The sequence below is a fragment of the Papio anubis genome, chromosome 4 (genome assembly GCF_008728515.1).
Source record: "Papio anubis isolate 15944 chromosome 4, Panubis1.0, whole genome shotgun sequence".
NCBI classification, from domain to species: Eukaryota; Metazoa; Chordata; class Mammalia; order Primates; family Cercopithecidae; genus Papio; species Papio anubis.
This window is the reverse complement of record NC_044979.1, coordinates 90,503,458-90,518,826: the sequence shown is the minus strand read 5'-3', so window position 1 is coordinate 90,518,826 and position 15,369 is coordinate 90,503,458. Positions and strand designations below refer to the sequence as shown.

Genomic DNA, 15,369 nt, shown 5'->3' with positions numbered 1-15,369 from the left:
GCCATGCCCTAATTTCATGGACGATGAAACTTTGAATAACAAATTCAGATTCAATTTTGCTAATTTGTAAAGATGTGATTTAAAGATACTTTAACATCTATGCTGGTGTAATAGTGACAAGTAAAAGCTGCCTGTGTATATTTATACTCACCAGCACACAGATTTCCATGGTGATATGGACAAGAAAAGTCATCCTTTTCACAGTATTTTCCATACACTTTTCCAAGCTTAATTTTGTGACATGAACATTTCCCACAAACACAAACTCCTCGACCACTGCAAACAGGTTGATCCTTGTGTGACTTGCAACTCTCAGAAGAAAACTGATCTTCATCAAAATGACATTTATTCTCATCACACTGGAAGCACTTGGAATCTAGAAAAGTTTCATCTACACACTTTCCTTTAGGTCCTCTGTTGTCCTCACACTGACAGCTGCAGTTTCTGTGTATATGAATTTTAGCGGTTTCATTAAAACCAATAGGTTTGATTATTGCATAGTTTTTTCCTCCTGTGACATCACATTTTTTCATTGTAACTGTTACATTGAAAAGAACCTAAATTTAGGAGGAAAAAGGAAATATATTTACATACCTTAATTATTTTTATTACTAATATTATATCTGTTAATAACTGAATTGATAAGAAACCATCTTAGAGAAATTAAAAATATTTGTAAAATAAACACATGTAATCACTTTCATATACATGCAACATCTCTTTTTAATGTCATTTATTCTCCAACTAATGAACTTGAGAGTTAAAGAATATAATGACTGCTAATCCCTATATTGCACCATTAAATAGACTTGAGTGCAAGCCTTTTTGAAGCGTCTACCCCATCACTGATTATTAATTTCTTAGCAAACATAAGAAAGAATAGACCATTTTCTAAATTCAGCCATTAAAATGTGGGGTATTGAATATTTGACACTAGAGATAGATCACATAAACCAAAGTAAAGGGCTTCTGCTCTACTGGTTTAAAACCCTGAGATGAGACCTGGCGCGGTGGCTCACACCTGTAATCCCAGCACTTTGGGAGGTCGAGGGAGTTGGATCACCCGAGGTCAGAAGTTTGAGATCGGCCTGGCCAACATGGTGAAAACCCATCTCTGCTAAAAATTCAAAAATTAGCTGAGTGTGGTGGCATGAACCTGTAGTCCCAGCTACTTGGGAGGGAGGCTGAGGCAGGAGAATCACTTGGATTGCAGTGAGCCGAGATCGCACCACTGCACTACAGCCTGAGTGACACAGCGAGACTCCGTCTCATAAATAAATAAATAAATAAAAGATTTTAAAAACCTTGAGATAAGATGTTCAAATGAACAATTTTAATTTTGTTCCTATTTTCTAGGAGCCCAAGTAAAGTTTCAGAGTTACATTTTAGTTTATACAGGGTTTCAGTGGAGGAAAACATGTGGCTTTCTGTGATGTTACTCAAAATAAAATTGTTTAGGACTCAAATCTTAAGACCTCAGCACAGGTCATCTGCTTGTCTCAGTGGAAGAAGATAGCCCAGAACTAAGGAGCTGGGCTGGCAGGAACTGGTCAAATGTTTTCTTTTTCTCTATTTCTTCTTTTTGCACAACACAATTGATTTAATATGTCTATTTATATTTATTGGCTCACCTTACCATCTTTAGGTACTTTGGTAAATAAGGTATATTTATTTCATGTTGGATTGAGATCCATTGCAATTTAAAATTAATTTGTGCTGATCCTTTTGGGTGGAATATGTGTCTATGATACAATAATATAAAGTATCTAAATTTGGCTTATATATACATGAAACACTAGAATTTGTTCTGTAATATTAAAATCAATACAGTTGGTGTTATACTTAAAATGCTTTCGTCTTTGAGAATGCTGAGGCTTAACAGATACGTAAGTTAATGTGGCCACTGCCATCTCTAACAGTAGATCATACTCTGGGGTTTCCATAACTAAGAGGTCATATGACTATTCCTGAGAGTTAAACTATTTAAACCACTCAATTGAAAGTGAAGGAAAGATGGCATGTAAGCAAATGAAAAGAAAAAAACAGTGTAACAGGTAAGAAAAACCACTCTTCCAAAATGAGATTTTGAAGGAAATAACTATTTCTAAGACAGTAGCCGTTTTTTCATAAAGTAACTTAGTGCTATATTTGCTAGTAAAAAGTTTTCTCTGTAGTTTTAATGAAAAGCCAAAGGGTATTTTGCAAAATATGATATCCTTTGAACAAAACCCATGGAGTGATCATAGAAGAAACCACAGAATTAGAAACTGGCAACAATTAATTTAAAATATACAGTTCTAAAATTCCTAAGATAGAAAAACATATTCTAACTAAAGAGAAGACAGGATTCTCTTTTATTCATTTTTAGAATCTTCTATCACTTTCAATAACTTTTTCTTTTTTTCTATAGCATGACATTACATAATTAATCATCATAGAACTTCAGAGGAAAAGGGGTTGGAAATCTTCTAGTTCAAGTCATTCATTTAAAAATGAGACAATGCCTCATGACATAAATGACTCACTCAAAATCACTTCACCCAACAAAGACTCCCTTAAAGAGTATGTTTCTTTGTGTTACTCTTTCTATTGTGCCAATCCTTGGAGAATCTCTATCTCCTCTGGTGCTGTTTCCTGATACTGTTACAATCTGGATCTCTCTCCATTCTTTTTTGGTAAATGATGGCTCTTCTCATTTTGTATTGTTTTTAACAAATTTCCCTACCTCCTTGTAGATAATTTAGATAATTATGAGTGTATTGGGGCAATCGCAAAGTGAAAGATTTTGAAATTCTTAGCCTTTATCAACTGCTCTATCATTCCCATTCTTTTCTGTGGTATGTGACTTTAAATTTCACATTACTTTGAGACTTTGTGAATATGAAACCAAAAAGGCATTATCATTATTATAAGTATAGACACTAGTTATTTGAGAATAAATGATTTCCTAATTTATGCTGGTCATGACACCTAAGTTTAAAGTTACTATTGATAAATAATTGTTTAATATTACACACACACGCACATTGAAAATGAAGGAAAGATGGCATGTAAGCAAATGAAAAGAAAAAAACAATGTAAAAAGTAAGAAAAACCATTCTTCCAAAATGAGATTTTGAAGGAAATCACTATTTCTAAGACAGTAACCGTTTTCATACATATTAAAATGTATAGGTTTTATACATATTTTATACATACAGGTTTTATACATATTAAAATGTATAGGTTTTATACATATTTTATACATACAGGTTTTATACATATTAAAACCTGAGAGTTGGAGAGAACAGTAGCTAAAACAAAGAGGAACTTTGAGGAGAGACAATGAAAGTTACCTTGAAGTATAAATAAGATTCTTAGAGGCAGTAGTAAGTAAAATGTTTCAGAATGGTTTGACTTTTCTGTAAGAAAATATGCCAAGCAACTTAGTTTATTTTAAAAGGGAAAAATGCACACCCACATACTTCATGGTTGCTTGTCACGTTTCTGCATCCCTCCATGCCTGGCTTTCTGGACCCATCTGGACAGATGGCGGTAATGTTAAAATAGACACCTCGTACCTGGTTTTCCACATGAACTTTCACTTCTGAAATGAGCTTCTGCAGAGACATTATTTTTAAATTACATACGAGAGTAGTTTCAAATGTAAGCAACAAAGCAGAGTCAAGCTTACTAAATCATTATAGATTTCATTTTAACTAGATCAAAGAGTCTGTTTCTATAAAAGGATGAATAAAAACAGTGTTTCCACATAAAGACCCAATTGTATTTGAAATACATAAGAAATACTGAAGGATTCGATTATCTGCATTCAAATTATTCTATTTTTTTACATATTTCCATGACTGCATTTTGAGCTCTTCAAAGATATTTATCAGTCTGTTAACAAAATAGCCATTTTTAATCCAGTAATAACTATATTTTATGATAAAGTATAATTAAACATTGAGAACACATATATCATCATAAAGGGTAAATCTTGACACCTGCAAATGTAGAAAATGCTTCTGTCATATAAAGCTGCTAAAGAAATATTTTTTGTTTCAAACAATTGAGACTATCATGATAGCTAAAATGCCTTATTGACGCTGAATTGACAAGTACATTTTAGGAAGGCCATTTCTACACTGAAGGAGCAAGAATTACCTAACAGATATGGTTCTAAGTGGTTCTATAAGGTTCTCCAAGAATGGCTTAGAATTTTTCCCAAGTCCCTGGGACTTGTTTGTGTCAGCCAAGTTTGCTGCAATCCTTAATATCAAAATAGGGCCTCTTACTGGGCAGAAAACCATTCATTCATTCATTTATTCACCCATGTATACACTCATTCAATAAATATCTATTTAATGCTTATTGTGTGGCAGGCATACACTAATTTCTTTCTTTACAATCTTCGACTTCCAAAGGATCTAGCTAACTTTAATGTATGCTTCAGATCTGTGTGCACTTTATTCCATACAACTGAGTCTACCACATGCAAAAATCCTTCACTTGTAAAAAAAAAAAAAAAGGAAAAATGAAGTATGTACCTAAAGAAAAGAGCAAGCAGCTGGTTATGAAAAGAAAAATAATTTCCAGTGGCTTCTAATTCTTTACTTGAGAGATTTCTCTTCTTCAGTGGTATAATCAACATAGAAACATGTGCTTACTGACAAATAATCATGGAATTCTGGCAGCATATCTTTAGAACAAGAGACTTTCCTTTAATTTCTCAATGTAAATATTATTTACAGTAGGTAAGACTATGTCAGTCACATTTTTTTGTTTTTGTCTTCCAGAGAGCTCATAGATACTGCAACAATTAATTGTATAATTTTGGCAAATCAATAGAAACTTCCAGTGGTACACAAGGATGTTGATATGTGGCAACCAGCAGATCAGAAGGAAATGCCTAACACAATGAACATCCTCAGTTTACCCTTCTAAAATTCTGCTTCTCTTAAGATCTTAGTTGGCCTGGTGTGGTGGCTCATGCCTCTAATCCCAGATCTTTGGGAGGCTGAGGCAGGTGGACTGCTTGAGGTCAGGAGTTCCAGACCAGCATGGTGAAACCCTGCGTCTACTAATAATACAAAAATTAGCCAGGTGTGGGTGGCACATGCCTGTAATCCTAGCTACTCTGGAGCTTGAGGCAGGAGAATCACTTGAACCTGGGAGGTGGAGGTTGCAGTGAGTCAAGATCTCGCCACTGCACTCCAGCCTGGGCAAGACAGAGTGAAACTCCGTCTCAAAAAAAAAAAAAAGAAGAAGAAGAAAAGAAAAAGATCTTCGCTAGTTAGGCCAATGTTTTTCAAGCCTGAAGTGAAGACAAATCCTTAAATTTTTGCCCATTTTGGGGATTCAGAAATTCATAATCTTAAGCTTCCCTTTTAGTATCTAGTAGGTACAGAGGCAGATTCTATATAATTCTTCAATGGATTGTGAATTGATTCTGTTGGACTGTGAACACAAAATGAAAGTTTAGAAGATTTTTGATAATATAAACATATATAAAATAATAACAGAATTCCAACTTAAGAAGAGTAGTTAGCCACAGTAAGTTTTTGTTGGATTTAATATCATTTTTCCACTGTTTAAGGTTTTCCACTGTTTACAGTGGGCTAAGGCATTGCATACCTATGCTAGGCAAAATAACCAAATGTCGCTATCTCCTTTGCCACTGGGCAGTCTGACACACAGGTAAAAATCTGTCAGTTTATATACTTTGCTTGGAGTAATAAATGGGTTCATACTAAAGAATTTAGGGTGGTTTCTAACAGCATAAGCTTTTCTCTTATTTTGGTTATTCTTGGGAACAGACTACTGATGGGAACGAATTGTAGACACATTGGATTTTCTGTGATAAGTCCCTCTTCAGTCTCACTGTTCTTTTCTTTTGTAACAGTCAGAAAGATGTAACTTAAGATGCTCTTCCTTATTTTACTCAGCATACTTTTCAGACATGGAAAACTATACTCAGCGAAAACAAATCAAGCAAGATTTATTTTCCTTTTAGAAGTTGAAAGTTTAAACAAGTTCTTCATTTTATATCTTGTGTCTACTTCCTGCCTTTCTCTTTCGTGCCCAAGCTAAAGGCAGGTGCGCTGTCTGGAGAAAATGAGAAGAGAAGCCAGAGTTTTTTCCACAATGCTTTGGCTACAATTTAACTATTAAACTCTACATGTCAGGAAGGGAGTCAGAGGATTTGGGAAAGTGAGACTTTATAGTTGGCCCATAAATTCAAGGTAGCATAAAGCATATCTTTTGACACACTGTAAAACAATGAAAAACAGGTGGTATCACACAGGAGGAAGCACCTGAGGCTTGAAGTAAAGGAACACCTGGATTCTGATCCCACTTTCTTCTGCTTATTAGTTGAACAACCTTTGATGAGCTTGTTTCACTTTCTCAAGTCTTGGTTTCTACTAATAAACAACGTGGGTACTAACCACCTGCCTTATAGATCAGGTGTGTGGACTAAATGAGGTCATGTATGGAAAGTGACTGGATCTTAGTGGTAAAAAAGTAGCAGTCACTATTATTGCAATGTCTTAACAGAGGTTGTTCTATTCAGGAATGATCCAGGTTGAAAGAACAGATGTTCCTTTAAATTCTTTGCATTGAGGCATTCATTCTTCACAGGACTGATGACAGCATACAACGATGAACTCAAGAAAATAGAATATCCACTAAGGTGATTCTTTTAATCAAACTCTTTTGATAAAACTGCTAAAATAATTGTTGAACAATCAAGTGGTTGATCATAGAGACCCCAACACAGTCCTCTTAATAATTGCTGTATCCCAGATAGTTCAACTTCCCTGGCAGATTATTGCCTTATGTAACTGTGGACTTCTACTTTATCATTATGGGATAGGAAATGAGGCAATTTCATGGTAATAAAGTACATTCTATAGCTAAGACTTGATGATTCACTGAGCATTGGATGTAGAAGGAAATTTAGATAGCCTCTAGCCCAATCTTCATTGATTGTCAATGAAAAAAGTGAGGCACAGAAAATAGAAATGACTTTCCCAAAGCAAAAAGTTAGTGATAGGGTCAGGGATGAACGTCAGATTCCTAATTCCTAATCTAGAATGCTTTCTACTTCTCCTCTCAAGATGACATAGCACTACTTTGTACCTCGCCACAGAAATTGGTGTAAAAATTTTATTTAAAAAATTGTATATAATATATACATACCTGATAGGCTTCCACTACCAAATTATTGAGGTTTGCAGCCTTTGATTCTATTTCACCAGCAATGGTGCCCGGCAAGAGGGGTAGAAGATCCTATAAAACATATGAGTAGCATTTAAAGAATGACAATAGTATGTAATGGGTTAGCAACCAAAAAATAGTAAATATTTTTGTAGTTATCAGTTGAAGGTGAACAATTAAATGAATGAAAACATATAAGACACAAGAAAAATATAAGCAATCTAGTAGAGCAGCCAGAACATATACCCATGTAGTGGTTGTGTGTGTCTGTATATGTGCATGACTATGTGTGTGCATCCGGAATCACTATACATGACAACCTAAAAATCCAATCGAAATGCAGATGAGCATCTCCCACACATCTTCCATGGAATGTAAAGCTCAAGAGATTTTAAGCATACAAAAGGTTTTGAGGGGAAATAAGCTTGGGAAGTTCTGCATATGGTTTCTTCCACTTAGAAACATAAAATGCACATTTGCAAATTAAAAGGTTCAGAGTAGGCCTGCAATTTGGAAATGATTTAACACTATTTAATGAAGCACTTCCCAAAACTTCTTCAGTTAGGAAAAATCATAGTCACAAGTGGAAACTTCATGGGGTATGTGTTCTTGATGGATGTTGCTTATTAATTATGGAGAAGACCGTAGGTATTTTTAGGGAGAATGAGCAAAGGCTTAAAGGTCTACATGAATTGAAGATGAAGCAAAAATAGAAAAAAAGTCAATCTGAATAAAGGGCACATATTTATAGGAAATCAAATGGTAAAAAGTTTTGAAATCCATTTATTCTTGCATTTTATTCTATTCACAAATATCCTTAAGTTCCTTCTGGATGCCAGTCATTACTTAGACACTAACAATTTGGTATCTCAAGTCATAAGGAAAAAATTATCATTTATAGATTTTAAAAATTTATTTACTAGACTTTTATTGAGCTCCTACTTTATACACACTTTGGAGATGCCAAATCACTAGGTCACATAGTTTCCACCCTTAAGGATCTCACAGGCATATAAATGACAATTTCACTAAACACTGTACATGTGAACATGTGAAACAATAGAGATGTGCACAGACCCTAATGAGAGGGATACCTGGCAAGCATTTGAGATCTGGGGAAAGTTGCCAAGGACTATTTCCTGGAGGAGGTGAATTATAAGCTATGTCTTAAAGTATGAGAAAGAGTTAATAAAGTAATGAGGAAGAAGGACTTCCAGACATGAGAGGCGAGGGTGGGCAGCAAGAACAAAGGCAGAGAGGAAAGAAACAGCCTGGCTGAGTGCTTAGGCACAGGAGGATCAGAAGTGTGGCTGAGAGATGAGAAGCATCCCTGCAAGGCAAGGAACAGTGGGGCAATGAGGCCAAAAAGGCAAGCGGAGACCACATGGCCTTATGTGCCACCTTAGAGATTTGGTCTTCTAATTCAGAGGGCACCGCTGAAACCTTTTACTCAAGGGAGCACTGTGGTCACACTGTGTTTTCAACAGGTCATCCTGGCAGCCAGATGGAGGATGGATTACAGAGATCAGCCATGAGGTTGTTAGAACCCGGGTGAAAGGTGATTGATAAAAAAGATCTCTAGGCAGTCAAAGGAGGTGACTATAAAGGGCATGCATGGGGCTCACACTGGAGCCAGTTGATTCTAATATTGTGCATAATTCAATTAATAACAAAAAACCTGGTTTTATGGTTTATCAGTTAATGGCAAATTTTTAAAGGAATAGGAATAAACTGCTAGAGCCAATAATGCTACCAAGAAATAATGTTAGAGAAACAGCAAAGAGGACGCAAAAGCTATGAAAAGCTGCACGGTATTTCAAAGCCAACTGTTAAGCTTAGAGGTTAAGAGCAAAGGATTTGGGTTGTTAGAAACCCTTGGGTAAGTATTTAATCTCCTAAAATATGGTTCCTTATCTTTAAAATGGGCATATTAAGATGACTGCCCTAATTTTTATGAGTTGCTAAAAGGATTAGATTAATAAATGTTTACAAACTCAATGCCTGACAATAGTTAAGTACTCAGTAAGTGGAAGCTGTTATGATTGTTAATAAAGTGGTTTGGGCCATTTAATTTTGACCAGAGTCCTACTTCTGCAGATGTTAGTTTGTTGTTACCTTAAAATGTGATTCCATGGTATATACATTTGGGAAAACAAGAAATTAAATAAAGTTTCACTAAGTCAGACACAGAAAGAAAAATAGCACATGTTCTCACCCATAAGTGGGAGCTAAATAATGTGTATACATGATGTGGAATGATAGATAATGGAGACTTGGAAGGGTGAGGGCCTGGGAGTGGGATGGATGATGAGAAATCACTTAATGGGTACAATGTGTGCTATTCGAGTGATAGATACTCTGAAAGCCCTGGCTTCACCACTATGCAATCTACACATGTAACAAACTTGCACTTGTACTCCATACATTTATCCTAAATAAATAAAGCTTCACCATAGATTTCTAAGGGAAGAAGTGTTATGATTAAAGTAGTGCTTTCAGATGATAAGGTAGGTAGGTAATAGGGAAACTGGTAGAGGGAACACCAGCTTGTGGCAAATCCAAATGGGTTCAAGTATTTATTGAAGCCAAAAAAATGCACTTTCTCTGCAGTTTTAAAAAATAAGTAGAGGGCACTGGGGACTGGCCACTGAGGGGAGATGTGTAATTAGGGAGTAGATGGGAGAAGCAAAGATAGCAAAGGAGAGGAAGGAGACCAAGTGAACAGAGATGCATAATGAAAATTAAGGTGTCATAGCTTCATGAAAATGAAAACAAGAGAGTTTCTAGGAAGAAAGAGCCTTAAAGACTGTGAAAAGAAAGCTATAGCAGCGTTGCAGAGAAACAGTTCTAGGCTGAGGGATCCGTGGCACCTCCAGTGTGACACAGCTGCTTTGTTTTGCTTGAGGGTCTCACCTGGCCCAAAGGACTCCAGACACCACCGAGATTATTCTTATGTCACCAAGGCTTTGACTGGCTCAGCCACTTCCATGGCCCTTTTTGGTCCATTATTGAATGACCTAGACCAAAGCTAGGTGTGTCAGTGCTATTGAGAATTAAGCTGATATTCTCCAACTTTAACCTATTAGGAGGTTATGCTCATGGACCAGAATAAGAAGCACTCTAGACATGCAAGATGCAAAGATGGATTGTGAACTACTTCTTTCCTGGTAAGGCTTCTCCACTATTGCCACATTTGAGACCACCCTAAGCATCAGGTTGCGCTCAAGTGTACCGAATACAATTCTCAGTTCTCAGATTCAGTTCTAGATGTTACAAACCTAAATAGAACTTATACTTAAATGCTAAGTTAAGACATTGTAAAGGATACTTTAGTAATACAATATAGAATTTAGATTGTACAAAGTATAATAATTCAGAATCCTTATCTGTGGCTCTAAAGAAATGTCTTAATTTCAATTACCAATGAAAAAAATTTAATTTTCACATTTTCGGAGTTAACATACCTTATACCAATGAAATTGTTTTCCTTGAACTGCAAAGATGACATTAATGTTGTTGTCTATTAATTTCTCTGAAAGTTGGCCTAGTGAGGGATGTTCCTGTAATGAATAATAAAATAAATAAGGGAGTGAAATTTCATAGCTCCATCCTATTCAAACATCTATTATGAAGAAAACTGTATGACTTACATAAAAATGTACCTGGGAAGGACTATGGTTTTACTAGAGACATTTAAATTTTTAAAAAACATAACATCAATATCCATGTATTAAAATATTTTATAGACAAAAGTCCCATAAAAACCTGTAACTTAAAAAGATGAAGAGAGCTGAATGCAACATAACTAACAAAGAGTGATCAGCATCTCTTTAGATTAACATTGGACTTCAAGTGATGTAACTGACAGATAATTTAATATTCAGAAATAGAGACACGTTAGTGACAATCACATTCTAAGGTGAAATTCAGTAACAAATATTGAACTGCAAATATATATGCATGTATATATATATGCCTATAAACATATATATACACATACACATTGAAACATCCAGATATACCTATATATACACATTTGATATACAGCATGATATAGTTATATAACATATATACACACATATATATAAAACATGATATAATAACTCTCTTTAGAAGCAGAAAACTCTCTACTCAACTCCTAGGTTTGTCACCTTACAACAAAAGTTCTCAGTTCCATCCTCTGTAACATGTGAATGATACCTGCCTGCCATGATTGCTCGCAAGATTAAAAAGATAATAGTATGTGAACTCTTTAGTGCATTTTCTTGCATGCAGTAAATGATCAAAACTAATACCAATTCTGATTCTTATTTCAATTGCTTATATAAGGTATAGATTACAGATGTCTCAACTTATCATTATGCTCAATATTTTTGTTGTATGATGTACTTTAAACCTGCTTTACTTTGATAAATAAAATCTCTGTTGTGCCATCTGTGCCACTCTCTGTTGTAATGAGAAAGTTAGAGAAGAGTAGGAAAATTGGAATGAAATTTAGTTTAGAGAACGTGAGAAATCTGATGATTACATAAATTGCTATCTACAGTTATATAGTTAGATGTATTATTGGTAATTTTTTTTTCTATAAATACTTTTCTAGAAATTAAAATGATTGTCTCAAATAACAAGTTCATAGCTAGATACCTATCAGAGAGATGATGTTAAAGTTCACTGGTAGTAGTCTCTCCTCATTCACTGGTGCCTAATGGCATAAGCCAAAGATTAGTATGCAACTGAACCCAATTAGTATCATAACATTTAAGTACAAATTACTCCATAGTTTTTGCTTCCCAATGCACTCTCCAATGTTAACTGTATTTTCTTTAAGGAAAAATCCTGTTAAACCATCTTGCTAAACATTTCTGTGTTGTGGCAACTATGTGAACTTGGTAAAAGAGCTAAATTAACTAGTTTCACTTATAACGTAAGTTCTAAGTAACAACACTTTATTTCTCTATCATCTATACTTGTTGCCATAGAAACAAATCAAATTTTCATGAGTTGCCTTTACACATGATATGAAACCAACTAATGAAGAAACTTAAAAAGCATTAACACATGGGTCTGCATAAGAAAAGTTTTTCTCAGAGCAATTCTTATGAATATAAATTTAAAGCAATGGGAAAAAAAAAACTCCAAAAACACAAATTCTGCCAGCTAAATTCTTATTACTTGTTCCTAATAAAAGGCATAACCTTAAAATAGATTTATGACAGTTTGCATAATGTTAGTGAATAAAGAGAACAAGTAGAGGCAAGGTAAGTCTAGCTGTATTGGAAATATTTTTTAATGGCAACAACTACTTTTCAAGTATTTTTGCTTTGAGAAAAGATAGTCACAGCTTGCCAAGCATTCACCTTCTTAATTTTTAGAAACATTTGCATTTTAACAAAAATTTAATACATGTTTTCAACCAGCTTTTACTTAACTCACATAAAATCAACATTTAAATGGCACTCTAAAATGTAAGCAGCTTTCAAAGACTTCTTAATCTCTTTCCCTCTCCAAAAACAGGAAGTCACTTTGACCAAATAAACACAAAACTTAAATCTGGAAAGTTCTAGTTTCGTCAGAAGCTTATTAAGAAGATCAGTCATGGTCATTAGAGAAATGCAAATCAAAACCACAATGAGATACCATCTCACGCCAGTTAGAATAGTGACCATCAAAAAGTCAGTAAACAACAGATACGGGAGAGGATGTGGAAAAATAGGAACACTTGTACACTGTTGGTGGGAGTGTAAATTAGTTCAGCCATTGTGGAAGACAGTGTGGCGATTCCTCAAAGATCTAGAATCAGAAATACCATTTGACCCAGCAATCTCATTACTGGGTATATACCCAAAGGATTATAAATCATTCTACTATAAAGACACATGCATTGCAGTACTGTTCACAATAGCAGACTTGAAACCAACCTAAATGTCCATCAATGATAGACTGGATAAAGAAAATGTGGCACATATATACTAAGGAATACTATGCAGCCATAAAAAAGGATGAGTTCATGTCCTTTGCAGGGACATGGATAAAGCTGGAAACCATCATTCTCAGCCAACTAACACAGGAAAACAGAAAAACAAACACCGTATGTTCTCACTCATAAGTGGGAGATGAACAATGAGAACACATGGACACAGAGAGGGGAACAACACACACCAGGACCTGTCGGGGGATGGAGGAGCTAGAGGAGGGATAACATTAGGAGAAATACCTAATGTAGGTGACGGGTTGATGGGTGCAGCAAACCACCATGGCACGTGTATACCTATGTAACAAACCTGCACATTCTGCACATGTATCCCAGAACTTGAAGTATAATAAAAAAAAAAAAGGAAAAAAAAAGATTAGTCGAATTTTCAAGCCTAAAAAAACAGATTTTTTGAGCCCTAGAGAGAAATCTCTTTTAAAAGAGAATTCCAAGTACCTCAAGGCAGATATTTAAAAATTACAAATGTATAACAGATGTTTAAGTAAACCACTGTTGACAGGAGACCTGTGGATTAATGACCATTGCCTAAGCCCCTTCCCCTTTCCTTCATGAAGCAGCCTATCTTCAAAAAAGTATTTTATCTTTTATGTCTTTTATTTCACTAGCAGAAGACATGTTCCCTCTCAGCCAACTCTCCTGTTCTGGTGACGTCACTGCTCCTGAACTCCAACTCCCTCTCTGTCTAACCCATTACATGTTGTTTCTGTAAACTCTGAAAATAATTAGTAGAGATAACAAGCACTTTGGGGTAAAAGGGAGAAGGAAAGCAATATGCCAAGACAGCTGCTAAGTAATTAAGGCTGTGGGAAGTAACTTATAAATGTCAGAAGGAAAGAAGAGGTAAGAAAGATTCACTGGGGGCAATTTTGGGTAAGGAGATAACTGTACAGATGTATGGTAGAATTTTAATAATGTGTATATCTAGGTGGATAAAAAGCATTTAAGATTCTCTTTACACAAGTGAGATCCATAATACAAATTTTTATAATAGAATATATAAAATTTGCAGTATGGAATATTGTAATAAGATATAAAAACCAAACAGCTTAAATAAAAACCTCAATTATCTGCATGATTTTTTAGAGGAAAGAGGCATATAGCACAGAAGTAATCAGATAGTAGAGATTTATTTAGAGATGAAACTTCAAATGATGTGTCAGTCAACAACTGTCCTGATAGTTAAATCTTTTATCTACATAGTTGTACCGTGATAACTGCATAGACCAGGGTTTCTCAAGAGTGATGCTATTGACGGTTTGGACTGGGTATATTTTTTATTTGACAAAGGGGCTGTCCTGTGCATTGTAGGATGTTTAACAGCACCCTGGTCTCTCCACAATAGGTGCCAGTAGCACCTCTTTCCATAGTTATGACAGCCAAAATGTCTCGGGGCCTGAAATTGTCCTCTGGAGGGTAAAATCGCTCCAGCTGAGAACCACACCACCAGCACGGGCTCTGGAACAGATCACCTGGGCTTCAACTTCTGGCTCTGCGATTACTAGCTATGTGACACTGGGCAGCTGTCTGAACCTTTCTGGGATTCAGTTTCCATAGGTATAAAGCACATATAAGCACTAGTATCTACCATTCAGATGGTGGAGATTTAATAGGTTAACTTCATAAAGCCTTCACTTACCATTCTGTAGTTATTAAGACCAATGATGAGTAGTGTTTCATGTTACACAGCTTAGAGTCTACTATGGGAACTGCTATATAGGGGTGTGTGACTCCAGACAAGATGCTGATCCCTTTAGCATCTTCTCCCCTCCTCATTTATAAAGCAGAAGTAAAGCAATAGCTACATTTCACTGGCATGTTGGATGGTGTTAAATGAACATAAAGAGACAAACACCGTAGGTCTGCTCAAGAAAAGACAGTTTTTAACAAATGACTGCTTAATAAGAGAGATTTGGAGGCATTTCTTAAAGGCAAGATATGTTCTTGGATGTGCTTTCCTTGACCTATGTCACTTGCTTATCTTTCTTACCTGGCCCTGGAGATGTTTGAGTTTGCGGCTCCTGGCAAATACGACATCAGTTGTAATCATGATACTCTATTTACTGAAGAAGGGTATGCATTGATGATTTTTGTAAGTTTTTCAATAATAATGGCAACAAAAAGATTTACCCAAAATATCTAATTTAATGAGAATATTCTATTCTATAAAAATTTTTATC

General features: G+C 35.4%; 1 protein-coding gene across 1 annotated transcript in view; it reads right to left on the bottom strand.

Moving 5' to 3' along the window:
- Window positions 1–15,369, bottom strand: part of ITGB8 (integrin subunit beta 8) — an 85,391-nt gene that overhangs the window by 13,481 nt on the left and 56,541 nt on the right. The window contains exons 7-10 of the mRNA XM_003896227.5: window positions 10,665–10,760; window positions 7,183–7,272; window positions 3,465–3,599; window positions 152–557 (exon numbers count right to left, since the gene is read on the bottom strand). Coding sequence (XP_003896276.1) covers window positions 152–557; window positions 3,465–3,599; window positions 7,183–7,272; window positions 10,665–10,760 — 727 coding nt within the window. The remainder of the gene's footprint in view (window positions 1–151; window positions 558–3,464; window positions 3,600–7,182; window positions 7,273–10,664; window positions 10,761–15,369) is intronic.